At 46.4% G+C, this 14,325-nt stretch overlaps 1 protein-coding gene across 3 annotated transcripts in view; it reads right to left on the reverse strand.

The window, feature by feature from the left end:
• The window catches only part of cacnb1 (calcium channel, voltage-dependent, beta 1 subunit), a 310,047-nt gene that overhangs the window by 32,403 nt on the left and 263,319 nt on the right, over positions 1-14,325 (reverse strand). For all 3 annotated transcript variants that reach the window (XM_048560446.2, XM_059638898.1, XM_059638897.1), the window contains exons 8-10: positions 14,230-14,310; positions 13,408-13,466; positions 11,094-11,203 (exon numbers count right to left, since the gene is read on the reverse strand). In XM_048560446.2, the coding sequence (XP_048416403.1) occupies positions 11,094-11,203; positions 13,408-13,466; positions 14,230-14,310 (250 nt within the window). The remainder of the gene's footprint in view (positions 1-11,093; positions 11,204-13,407; positions 13,467-14,229; positions 14,311-14,325) is intronic.

The raw sequence follows: 14,325 nt of genomic DNA on the forward strand, positions 1-14,325 counted from the left end.
GACCTTGACTACTCACTTTATCTAAGTCCCTAAAGATTTTATAAACGTCTATAATGTCACCCTTCAGCCTCTGACACTTCAGGGAGGAAAGTACCAGCCTATCCAGTCTCTCCTTGTAACTTAGACCCTCTCGAACCGGCAACGTCCCTGTACTTTCTTCTGTACCCTTTCTAGTCTAACAACATCCTTCCTACATCAGGGTGACCAAAATTAGACTCAGTATTCTAAAAGTGGCCTCACCAATGTTTTGTACATCTGTAAACATGGCATCCCAACTCCTGTACTCAGTGCTCTGACTAATGAAGACAAGCGTGCCAAACACTTTCTTCAACACCCTGTCTACCTGCGATGCCACTCTGAAAGAACTATATACCGTCTAGGCCCGAAACGTCAGCTTTTGTGCTCCTAAGACGCTGCTTGACCTGCTGTGTTCATCCAGCCCCACACTTTGTTACCTGCACTCCTAGGTCTGTTTAACAACACTGACCAGGGAGCCACCATTAACTGTATAAGTCCTGCCCTAGTTTGTCTTATCAAAATGCTGCACACTGCATTTATTTAAATTAAACTCCATCTGCCGTTTCAATGAAACAGCAATGCTGTCTACAAGATGCGCTGTCACGACTCACCAAGGCTCCTCTGGCAGCACCTTCCAAACCTGTCACCTATACCATCTCCAGGAATAAGGACAGCAAATGCATAGCAATGCCTCCAACTGCAAGCTCTCGTCCAAGCCACACACTATCCTGACTTGGAATGATATCGCTGTTTCTTCACTGTTGCTGAGTCAATATCCTGGAATTCCCTTCCTGACAGCACTATGGGTAGTTTTTATACTACATGGACTGCAGTGGTTCAAGAAGGCAGCTCACCACCACCTTCTTCAGGGCAAATAGGGATGGGCAAGAAATACTGGCCACGTGCCTTAAACAAGAAAGCATCAAAATAATCAACTAAACTGGTACCAGCCGTGCTGCATGTTCCTAAACACAAGCGAAAACTCGAAACCAAAAGGCAAGACCTTGTAACCTATCCAGAGTAGCGCTGCAGAATAGAACTTGATGGGGCAAATGGCTTCTGTTTAGTGCTCCATTTTGGTGCCACTAATGGGTTCCGTATAGGTCTGGGGACTGAGCTGAGTGTCTTTAATACCTGACCTGCAAGTCCTAGCATGGGCAGGACAAATTCCCTACCTTGTCCTTGATATCTATTGGATTCTCCAATTGAAAACAAAATAAATTTGATGAAGAGTTTGTTTGGAACCACCTTTACTTCTGGCATTGTTCTCGTATTTGCATGCTAAAAGGATAAATCAGTCAAGCCAAGTTCTCATTCCAGTTGAGACCCCAGGAGAGTAGCTACTGCCCTTAGCCATAAGTTAGAACCCGCTGCAAGGGATGTGAAGCAACTTGAGGCAGACATACATACACACAGACACTTACAGGTATGACACAAGATAATGGGATGGGTACATGTTATGGTAAGATATACATACCCAGTACATCTGAGGAGGAAGGAGAGTAGTGATGGAGTGAGAGAATGAGAGAGAAAAATCCAAGACAGTCAGTTTATAATGTACAAAGCATGCTACACAGCAATATTTATTAAAATTCAGATTAGAATTTATCAGTAAATTAGAGTAGATTGATGAAGATGACCTATTAACCTTTCACAATTGTTGCATTAATATTTTAATCACCTTGGAATAATTACAAAGGTCCCAATTTTTCCCACTGTAATTTAGAGAATAGCAATGACTGAAAGGTTAACCCAACCTTGTTCATAGACCTGTTGAGTATTTCCAACATTTTCTATTTCTATACAGACATTGGCTCTTAATTTGAAGTCAGCTAATTTAAAAGAGCAGAAAGTACAAACCATTGACAATGTTTAATTTTATTTATGACGTTTAGTGTTTTTTGAGCAAGACTGGTATTGAATTTTCGGCAATGGATACTAGACATAAAACTGACATGACAATATCAGTCTCCATTAAGTTGACTCTGCGTTGAATTAAATGTGGTCTTTCTTCCCTGCCACAAATTCTGATTCTGTCTCTCTCCCCGGTGAATGTCTGAGTCTGAACTAGGCTTTGATGTGACATTGAATTGGAAATGAAGTTCCAACCACCTTTCTGGACCATGCATTCCCACCTCCATAACATCCAACACAGCCTTTGCTCAGCTCATTTCCTGCTGAAATCTTCAGCCAGAACTTGTTGCCTCTTGACTTGATCACTCCAACCTGCTCCTGGCTGCTCTCTCAACATTGTATCCTCTAAAACCGTGGTGATATCCTGAGCCTCTGCTGTATCTGAACTAACGCCTGTTCATCTATTATCCCCGTTATTGCTGACCTACATTAGCTGCCAGTTCAGCTTGATCTTAAAACACTCATCCTCATTTTCAAACCTTAACACGGCCTTGCTTTCACTTATTTCTAGGGTGGAATCTTATTGAGGTATCATGGAATCAGAGTCACACAACAAGGAAATAGCCCCTTTGATCCAACCAGTCCATGCCGCACATAATCCCAAATTAAACTAGTCCCACCTGCCTGCTCCTGGTCCAAATCGCTCCAAACCTTTCTTGCTCATGCACTTATCCAAATGTCTTTTAAACATTGTAATTGTGCCCACATCCATTACCTCACCAGGGAGTTCATTCCACACGCGAATCATCTTCCATGTAAAAGATTTGCCTCTCATGTCATTTTTAAACCTCTCCTCTCTCACCTTAAAAATGTGCCCTCTCATCCTGAAATCCCATATCCCAGGGAAAAGACACCTATCATTCGCCCTATCACTGCCCTTCATGATTTTATAAACTTCTATCAGGTCACCTCTCAATTTCCTATGCTCCAGTGGAAAATGTCCCAGCCTAGCCAGCCCCACTTTATAATTCCAACCTTCCATTCCCAGCAACATTGCTGGGAAATCTCTTCTGAACCCTCTCCAGTTTAATAATATCATTCCTATAACTTTCACCTGGCTGAATAACAGAGAAACTCATGCTGCCTTGTCCAAGATAGCACACAAAGAGGCAGCGGTGAGGCTACAGAGGAATCTGAAATGAGAGCCGGGAAGGGGTTGTGAGCCAGGGGTCAACCCCTTGAAGAGAAGTGCCAGACAATCAAGGGTTGGCTGGCCAGCAATTGCCATGGTAGGGGGCCAGGGCTGCTGACATGAGAACGCCCCCAGAGTCCCAAGATTGCAGAAGGTCCAGTAGAGGAAGGTAATGTCAGGGGAGGTGGGGTGGCTTGTTGGGGGGGGGGGGGTGGTTGTGTGGAGAGGGTGGAGGGTGGTATTAGATGTCGTGGGGAGAATGGACGGAGATCAGGGGTGTTTGAAGAAAGAGTACTGTTGTGGCTCATGGCAGGCACTGTCTTGCTCAATGTCTACGCCCTCAGCCAGAAGCTTTCTGCCTTTGATAAAGAGATCGTGTCACACAGGGGCTTCAAGCTGCCCACAGGTTAGCAGCTATCGTCAATATTGCATGGGAACAGGCCCACCGAAGCCTGGGTTAGTCCTGGTGAAGGCAGAATGAGATCTCTGAGTGCTTCTTCATTGTCAGTTGTGGGCCTCAAGAGGCAGCGATCAGGATGGTCAACCCTCACACCGGAGCTCAATCCTGAAGGAAGCAGGAAGGTGGCAGTGTCTGGGTAAGACACCGTCACATATAACTCAGTGCCCTCCTCACCTCTGAGCTCAAACCCCCTGAAGGCAGGTGATTTCAATTCTAAGCCCTAAAACCTTCCACCACGCCAGCTCTTCTCCAATTCTGACACCTTCAGTTTAATCATTTTGTTGCTGGCAGTCATGCCTTCAGCTGCCAAGGCCCTCCACTCCGCACTTCTTGCCTAACACTCATCCATTTCTTCTTAAAGGTACTTCTGTTTGGACCAAGCTGCTGCTCCCTGGCCCTACGGTTTCTGCAGTGACTTGGTGTTAAATTGGTTTGATAATAATCTCCTGAGACATTTTGTTATGTTGAAGTTGTGATATAAATGTAAATTACAGCTATTCCTGTTGAAGGGTGAAACTGAAATCTTGTTGAGATGGGCTTTGCATTTTAATTTTTCCAGAGATCACGTGTCATTTGCATTACTTTGCCATGGACCTAGTTTTGGATGCTTTACAGACAGTTGTTTTGAAGAACGAAAGAAAAAAGTGGAGATAGCACAGAAAAAGAGAATGATATAGAATGAACAGGCTTTTCGGCCCGTTTAGTCTGTGCTATCGAATGGATACGATAAACTTTTACTTTGGCTCTCCTAACGAATGAATCAGTCAAGTAAACAGCCATGATACGAGCTGAAATTCCCATACTGGCCAGGTGTTATAGGTATTGCATGCCGGGCCTGTGCATGACAGGTAGACAGAGGATGGGAAATGGATGAGGAATGGGCACGACACCTGTGTAATTCCAAGGATGGGCTGCACACACTCCTTTTGTTGACATCCCCCTCTCCATGATTACCTAGCTCACACATTTTTTGAAAACGCAAGGCCAGCATATAACTGCCAAATGTCAGAAAATCTCTCTGCCTGACACTCACTGTTATGCTCCTTCTTCTTAATCATGCCCCTCCACTTCCATACAGTACACACTCATGCTACGAGAAAGGGAGGGTCTAGGTTCAATGAGAATATATATACATGTGTGTGATTATTAAACACACCACTGGCACACCTTTTACAGTTTGCTTTTAGGTCTAGACTTTTTTTTATTACATGGGGTAGCCATGACAAAACAGCAATAGGAAATGAAGGAAAGCCACATAAAATCTTGGTCAATTTCTTGAAAAGCGATCAACAAATGAGACAAGATCTCCATCGATCGCCACTCCTAAAGCCGTTCTGGATTCTCCTATGGAACCATCACATTACAAAATGAGAAAATGAAGGAAAAAGAACATTTATGACAGTGAACAGCAATGTGAAACTGGACTGGCTGACTTGAAAAGCTGCCTTGGGCTTGAGAGATCTCCACGTTGCCAGTTTAAATCTTTTCCCCTCTGGTATGCGTGACAGGAGATTATCACTGGTATTCAAAGTGATCTCTCCATCACAGGCAGTAAAAATAGGCAAATAAAGGGAATAAGCAGAAGATTTAATATGGGGCATGGTCAAACTAGGATACCAAAAGAATAGGCTTTTCCAAAACTTCTTCATAACCTTCCATCATCAGGTAACAACCTTGTGGATTGGCTCTATACAATGTTCCACTTGTATGCATTCTCTATGTAGATCTTGCAGACCTGACTAGACGTTATAGTCGCACCATGATTTGACCACTGGGGATCTCTGACTTGTACTCTCTAATGATAACTAGTAGTGCATATTTAGTTTGCCACTCCCTGCTCTGCAGCAACGTGACTAATTGAGTATTCAGTCTACCTACAATGACTCACTGTAGTTCCACTATGTCCAATTTTGGGCCCCACACCTCAGGAAGGACATACTAGCCCTGGAGCGTGTCCAGCGGAGATTCACACGGATGATCCCTGGAATGGTAGGTTTAACGTATGATGTACGGCTAAGGATCCTGGGATTGTACTCATTACAGTTTAGAAGGTTGAAGGGAGATCTAATAGAAACTTACAAGATAATGTATGGTTTAGAAGGGGTGGACGCTAGGAAGTTGTTTCTGTTAGGCGGGAGACTAGGACTCGTGAGCACAGCCTTAAAATTAGAGGGGGTAAGTTTAAAACTGAAATGAGACGACATTTCTTCAGCTGAGAGTGGTGGGCCTGTGGAATTCATTGCTGCAGAGTGCAGTGGAGGCCAGGACGCTGGATGCCTTCAAGGCAGAGATCGACAAATTCTTGATCTCAAAAGGAAACAAGGGCTACAGGGAGAGTGCAGGGAAGTGGTGTTGAAATGCCCATCAGCCATGATTTAAATGGCGGAGTGGACTTGATCGGCCGAATGGCCTTACTTCCACTCCTATGTCTTATGGTCTTATGGTCTTTTTGTAAAGGAAAACCTACACGACTCTGGAATGTAATGGTCAAAATGGTGTCTGCAAAATGCCAGAAGCAAAAGAAAAGCCTTTTAACATAGTCAGGCTGAGCTAACGATTACAGATAAATCAGTAGTGATTACACTTTAGGGGGAAATAGAAATCCATCAACAGCACACTAATTGTGCACCTCATTTTTAAAAAAAAACCCAGGGTCTGAGCTGCTTGTGCCCTTTCACAGGATGTGCTAAACTCAGGGTAAGCTGAGTGGGCATGGTTGGGGTGGGGGTAATGGGACGGTATGGGATGCGTATATGGCTCCTCCCCGACAGAAGTCCACTAACAGAGTCCAGATATATCTCAAGGTTTGTCCATATCAGTGATATCACCAATACTGCTGGGACATCGGTCACACTCGATGACTGAAAAAAAGGCTGAAATGGACAATGGGATAGGAACAGGTGGAAGCCTGGAGTGGGACACTCTTACAGCATGGTATGGGCTGGGAAGCCTGGAGTGGGACTCTCTTACAGCACGGTATGGGCTGGGAAGCCTGGAGTGGGACTCTCTTACAGCACGGTATGGGCTGGGAAGCCTGGAGTGGGACTCTCTTACAGCATGGTATGGGCTGGGAAGCCTGGAGTGGGACTCTCTTACAGCACGGTATGGGCTGGGAAGCCTGGAGTGGGACTCTCTTACAGCACGGTATGGGCTGGGAAGCCTGGAGTGGGACTCTCTTACAGCACGGTATGGGCTGGGAAGCCTGGAGTGGGACTCTCTTACAGCACGGTATGGGCTGGGAAGCCTGGAGTGGGACACTCTTACAGCATGGTGTGGGCTGGGAAGCCTGGAGTGGGACACTCTTACAGCATGGTATGGGCTGGGAAGCCTGGAGTGGGACTCTCTTACAGCACGGTATGGGCTGGGAAGCCTGGAGTGGGACTCTCTTACAGCACGTTATGGGCTGGGAAGCCTGAAGTGGGACTCTCTTACAGCACGGTATGGGCTGGGAAGCCTGGAGTGGGACTCTCTTACAGCACGGTATGGGCTGGGAAGCCTGGAGTGGGACTCTCTTACAGCATGGTATGGGCTGGGAAGCCTGGAGTGGGACTCTCTTACAGCACGGTATGGGCTGGGAAGCCTGGAGTGGGACTCTCTTACAGCACGGTATGGGCTGGGAAGCCTGGAGTGGGACTCTCTTACAGCACGGTATGGGCTGGGAAGCCTGGAGTGGGACTCTCTTACAGCACGGTATGGGCTGGGAAGCCTGGAGTGAGACACTCTTACAGCACGGTATGGGCTGGGAAGCCTGGAGTGGGACTCTCTTACAGCACGGTATGGGCTGGGAAGCCTGGAGTGGGACTCTCTTACAGCACGGTATGGGCTGGGAAGCCTGGAGTGGGACTCTCTTACAGCACGGTATGGGCTGGGAAGCCTGGAGTGGGACACTCTTACAGCATGGTGTGGGCTGGGAAGCCTGGAGTGGGACACTCTTACAGCATGGTATGGGCTGGGAAGCCTGGAGTGGGACTCTCTTACAGCACGGTATGGGCTGGGAAGCCTGGAGTGGGACTCTCTTACAGCACGTTATGGGCTGGGAAGCCTGAAGTGGGACTCTCTTACAGCACGGTATGGGCTGGGAAGCCTGGAGTGGGACTCTCTTACAGCACGGTATGGGCTGGGAAGCCTGGAGTGGGACTCTCTTACAGCATGGTATGGGCTGGGAAGCCTGGAGTGGGACTCTCTTACAGCACGGTATGGGCTGGGAAGCCTGGAGTGGGACTCTCTTACAGCACGGTATGGGCTGGGAAGCCTGGAGTGGGACTCTCTTACAGCACGGTATGGGCTGGGAAGCCTGGAGTGGGACTCTCTTACAGCACGGTATGGGCTGGGAAGCCTGGAGTGAGACACTCTTACAGCACGGTATGGGCTGGGAAGCCTGGAGTGGGACTCTCTTACAGCACGGTATGGGCTGGGAAGCCTGGAGTGGGACTCTCTTACAGCACGGTATGGGCTGGGAAGCCTGGAGTGGGACTCTCTTACAGCACGGTATGGGCTGGGAAGCCTGGAGTGGGACTCTCTTACAGCATGGTGTGGGCTGGGAAGCCTGGAGTGGGACTCTCTTACAGCACGGTATGGGCTGGGAAGCCTGGAGTGGGACTCTCTTACAGCACGGTATGGGCTGGGAAGCCTGGAGTGGGACTCTCTTACAGCACGGTATGGGCTGGGAAGCCTGGAGTGGGACTCTCTTACAGCACGGTATGGGCTGGGAAGCCTGGAGTGGGACTCTCTTACAGCACGGTATGGGCTGGGAAGCCTGGAGTGGGACTCTCTTACAGCACGGTATGGGCTGGGAAGCCTGGAGTGGGACTCTCTTACAGCACGGTATGGGCTGGGAAGCCTGGAGTGGGACTCTCTTACAGCACGGTATGGGCTGGGAAGCCTGGAGTGGGACTCTCTTACAGCACGGTATGGGCTGGGAAGCCTGGAGTGGGACTCTCTTACAGCACGGTATGGGCTGGGAAGCCTGGAGTGGGACTCTCTTACAGCACGGTATGGGCTGGGAAGCCTGGAGTGGGACTCTCTTACAGCACGGTATGGGCTGGGAAGCCTGGAGTGGGACTCTCTTACAGCACGGTATGGGCTGGGAAGCCTGGAGTGGGACTCTCTTACAGCACGGTATGGGCTGGGAAGCCTGGAGTGGGACTCTCTTACAGCACGGTATGGGCTGGGAAGCCTGGAGTGGGACTCTCTTACAGCACGGTATGGGCTGGGAAGCCTGGAGTGGGACTCTCTTACAGCACGGTATGGGCTGGGAAGCCTGGAGTGGGACACTCTTACAGCACGGTATGGGCTGGGAAGCCTGGAGTGGGACACTCTTACAGCACGGTATGGGCTGGGAAGCCTGGAGTGGGACTCTCTTACAGCACGGTATGGGCTGGGAAGCCTGGAGTGGGACTCTCTTACAGCACGGTATGGGCTGGGAAGCCTGGAGTGGGACTCTCTTACAGCACGGTATGGGCTGGGAAGCCTGGAGTGGGGCTCTGGCAGTGATATGCTGTAGTGGTGCAGAAGGAAAAGTTGGACTTTCTTTAAGTTATTTTTTTTAACATTTTATTCCAAGTTAATGCGAACGGCACCGATGTATGGCGATGATACGCACTTTTCACTGTATTTTGTATTGAATACAAATCACAAGAAAAGGATATAAAAGATTAAGAAAAGTACTTTGTCCAAACTACAGGCCTTTCCCTCCAGGTTAGTATTTTTAGTTTTGCTTGGTCGGTGTGAACCAGTGTATGGATGCCACAATTTCCTTTTCAGAATTGGAAACGTCTCACAGCAGCCTAATGCCTTAGATCCCAGTCACTTTCAGCTCTCCAGTTTCTGCCTCAGGTAGCAGGAGTGTGACCATGGTCCTGAATGTCTCATGTCTCACCATGTCCAAGGGGAGGGGAGAGACTGGTAACCTCAGCCGGTGTGGGGATCAAATTCACACTGTTGGCGTCACTCTGCGGTGCAAACCAGCCATCCAGCCAAGTGAGCTAACCAAGTTCCCTTGCATTCGGCAATCACCTGTATGTGTATGTTGCAGGCACTGATATAAATAGGTATTGATTATTTTAAAAAGCATATCTGATGCACTTAAAACTATGTTGAGTCAAGACACCAAGGCTATATTTATAATCTGAAAGGTATGACTGAGACTTTTGCAGGTTTCATTTCAACATTTTAAAAATTAGTTTCTAAATGCATCACTCCTTTTAAAAAGTAGAAGGATGCAACTGTATTTGGAACCAAATAGCGATATTGTCAGTGACAAAAAGGCCAGCAATACCTTCTCCTGGCTTTAGGTGGCGATATCTGCCCAACTATCTGACATTCTCCATCTGTGCCGAAAAGGGGGCAGTTGCTGTATCTTCGAAATGGAAACTGACAGTAACAGTCACAGTGAGGGCCGCGGAGACCTGCATCACAAACACGGGGTGCAAACGACTGCACAGCGGCTGCATTGTTCAATCCAACTGCAGCCGTGCGTTGCTAAAATTCGAGCCATTTCTCAACCTCATCACCGCACGTGTCACATCTTGTTTGTAACCTTATGGCTTCACACGGGGGCTGCTCATGGAATTTTTACCAAAGCCGTGCAGCCACTAGGTTAGCCTTAGTAAAAAAAAAGTCAGTTACAAGAACAGTGGATGCCAACTCTATGGACAAGAACCAGACTCAGAACACGCTAGAATTAACCAAAGTTCTTTCAATAGTGACAGAAAAATCCCTGATCAACATTGGCAGAGAATCAGAGAATAGGAGGCTCCCATTCTCTTTGAAAGAGCTACTCAATTAGTGAATTGAAACATTCAAGAAGGGACAGGATGTTTGTTTTTTACAGAAAGAATATGCAAAGTCATCAGGGGAGAAAAACAGGAAATTGGAAGTATGTAGTAGCGCTCATTTGAAGTTTAGCATTATGGGCTGAATGGCCTTATTCTACATTGTAACACTTCTGTAATTACTCCTTCCTCCCAATGTCTCCCCATAACTTGTCAAATATTTTCTTTTCAAGTATTTCATCCAATCTCCTTTGGAAAGTTACCACTGGGTCTGCTTCCACCAGTCTTTTAAGGTAGTGGCTTCCAGTTTACAACGCATTGGAGAAAACCCACTTCCCATTTCTAGTTATGAAACAAGAGTCATAAAGGACTCGGGATGTCAACTCTGCCTCTCTACACAGATGCTGCCAGACCTGCTGAGTTTCTTCAGCACTTTGGTTTTATTTCAGATCTCCAGCTTCTGCAGTATACTGCCTTTGTTCTACTTCCAACTGCCCTCTGCTAGCTTTGCTAATGATTGAATCTGCATGTTGTTAGACCTCCTCTGCCAGTGGGCTGTTCTCAGAGAGGCAGCATTGAAACTGAAATAAAAATATATGGTGAAAAGCTGCTTTTTAAAGAACAGAAATCAACTTGAAGACGGCAAGAACTGAAGATGCTGGAGTCAGAGATAGCACAGTGTGGAGCGGGAGGAACACAGCAGGACTGGCAGCATCAGAGGAGCAGGAAAGTTGATGTTTCGGGTTGGGGCCCTTCTTCTGGACCCACTTGTTACTGAGCTAAGAGAGTAACTCACCCAGGCTGGAGCGTGTGCTGGAGCGTTCAATGATTGTGTGTTTGCTGGGGTTGTTCAACACTGATCGTTTGGCCAGCGAAATGTCGGCTGTAACTCTTGTGATTGATATTCTGTCAACAGAAAGCAAGGTTACTTATAACCATTCCACTCTGAGCTCTGGCACTGTCTATGAGATTGCAGCTTATCATTGCACTGTTCTGCTGAGCTTTGAGGTTGTGCATGTCGAGGGTTACACTTGTGACGGTGTGCCAAACATTCAAAGTTGGGTCATAGCTTTGTCCCTCTGCAAAAACAGTTGCATTCTTCTCCGTCACAATGCCTGACTTTTTGCTTTTGCAGTTTTTTTTCCTTCCATCTCTTCTGAAGGTGCTGATTCTCTTTCTGGCTACACTATCAGTCACTCTCTGGCAAATCAAAGTGGCCACTGTTGCATGCGTCAGCCCAAATTCCTGGTGTCAGCAATTTATTAACAGCAATCAAGCTTGGTTCTGCTTGGGCTGACACACATTCACTTGTGCACCTTCCAAGAGGTGCGTTAGGGGACAATCAGGAGCAAGATTTCTATATTTTACCTGGAGGGCACTGAGGCCAACACTAATACAGTTATCTTCAGCCCTTTCACCCATCTGCTGTGTAAAATGAACTAACACAGTGCAATTTATGAACAAGTGGTGGTGTTACAGAATGGGCAACTCCTCAGTAACTGAGCCATAGGGAGTAGACTGTTTCCCATCATTTATCTGGTGCAGGTTACTGTTAACATACAATTTTAAGCTCAAAAGGTCCTTATGCTTCACATGAGACCCCTTTGCACTTCACCCTACAAACATATCCTAGCCCTAGCACTCTTTGTCCAACTGTCTCAATTGCTTCATTAAAGACCTTTCCTCCATTGTAAGGTTAAAAGTGGGAATGTTCAATTTCAATGGATGATGGCACAATATTCAGCACCACTCATCAGATATTGAAGTAGTTTGTGTTTATATGCAGCAAACACTGGACAATAATCGAGATTTGGATTGATAAGTAGCAAAGAACATTGGAGCCACACATGTGCCAGGCAATGACCATCGCCAACAGGAGAAAATCTAACCATGGCATTACCATCACTGTATCCCTTCACGGCCAACGTTTTCAGGGTCACTACTGACCCAAAACTGAACTGCACTAGCCATATCAATACTGGGGTTCAGAAGCAGGCCAGGGAGAGGAAATTCTGCAGCCAATGGCCTAGTGCCATTATAACTAGACTATAATCTGGTCTGACCTACATGTGACTCCAGACCCACAGCAATGTGGTTGACTCTTAACTGCCCTCTGGGTAATTAGGGATGGGTAATAAATGCTGCCTCACCAGTGATGCTCACATCCCATGAGTGAATTAAGGAGTCACCATTCATACTTTGGTACCTTGCCCCAGTAATCATTGTTTATACGTCAATTACAAAGGCTTGTTCCAAGACAAGGTGCATCACAGGAGGCTTTACCTCACCTCATGTTAATGCAAATTCAAGTCTTGTGGTGGGAAGTAGGAATATCGCAGAGCAGCAGCTAAAGGGACAGGAAATCTCTTAGCATCGGGGCAATTGGAGTAGTCAGTTATTTTGGTTTTGATAACTGGTTTATGGTGGCATGTGCCAAATTCTGATAATGATACAAATAAAACAGGCAATTATAATTCACAACCTAGATCTTGACAATAATTAAAATAACATTTTTTTAAAAACATTGCACAATTAAGAACATCCCAGCATACAAATAATTACATCACAAAGCAAATGCATGTCTCCTTAAGTTACAGAATGAAAAATGACAGGCCTATTGCCTTTTTGTGTTCTGTCCACAGATCTCTTGTCTGGTGGAATTCCTAGGGGCAACTATCTGCTAGTCACTGAGAAATGCAATAGGTAATTGAAGAGAAATCTCTTACTCATTGAATGACTGGAATCATGATCACAGGTAGAAGTTGAGGTGAAGTTACACAAATATGATCTGACTGAATGCCACAGCAGACTACTATTTCCACTCCCATTATTTACACACTATTTACAAGTTTTACAAATTAGGGGATTGGGTTGTCCCAGTCTATTTGTTCTCAATCCTGTATGTGGAATGATGATTTTTCTCCTCAGTGCTATCACACATTTTCCTCATTCTGGTGGAGATAAACTACCTTTGTGCAAACTGGGGCTCAAGCTGGGTCTTAAGACTAAAGCTGCCATTTGTTAGGGGAGGATATGCGCAGGCTATGAACTGACATATTCTCACACATCTGTACATTTCATGGAGTAAAAATTACGCCGATGATTCTTACCTTCCATCGAACTTGTGTTTCAAGAAGTCAAACAGAGCTTTCTGCATCATATCTGTCACCTGCACAGAAGCAAAGATAAGTGTAACATAATTAAACTTTGTCACAATTGAAGTAAGTTTCCTGCTTTAGCTGTTGGGATGGATTTTCCAAGCTCGCCATTCCTCTGTGAGCGTTTCATGTGACTAATTTGCAATCAGAACATAGGCCAGGATCTCAACACTACAGATTTGTGACTTGCGTAAATATTTGGGCACTAAAATTACTGACTGAAACTCCTTAATGCTCATAAAGTGGGGACAAATAGCAAATGGAAAGAAACAAAGAACTTGAATTTAGATCGCACCTTCCTCATGCAAGGTACGCTAAGGCCTTTCACAGCCAATTATGTAATTCTGAAGCATAGACCCATTGTTGTGAAATGTGGTGAATTGTGCTTGGGATTTATCTAAAAACAACACTGGCACTTACGGTCAGGCAGATAATTGGGGTTGGTGATTTTGATTAACCAATAGATATTGACTAGCAATACCTCCAGCTGTCACCACTCCCTGCCCCACCCCTGGTCTTTCTCAAAGGCAGCACCGTGGGAGGTGTTTCATTCACCCAACAGAGTACGAAGCTCTGGAGGAAGATGGCACCTCAGACAGTGCAGGACTCCGGCTGGGAGCATCAGCTTCATTTATGTACGTGGGGCTTGGGACTCGAAGCGCCAACTTTCAGAATCAGCAGTAGCAGCACTTCCCCAATGTGTCACAGAGTGCACACGTGCCACATGCAGCTGTGCGTCATCATGTTTGACTGTTTTGTTCAGGTGGGACTTACCTCGTAACCTTTCAAAGACGGACCCACTAGTATGATTGGTCTCATGGATGGCACAACATCATAGGGAGGCACATTCTCTTGCTGCTCAGGGAGGTA

This window comes from Stegostoma tigrinum, chromosome 31 (genome assembly GCF_030684315.1).
Source record: "Stegostoma tigrinum isolate sSteTig4 chromosome 31, sSteTig4.hap1, whole genome shotgun sequence".
In the NCBI taxonomy this organism is placed as follows: domain Eukaryota; kingdom Metazoa; phylum Chordata; class Chondrichthyes; order Orectolobiformes; family Stegostomatidae; genus Stegostoma; species Stegostoma tigrinum.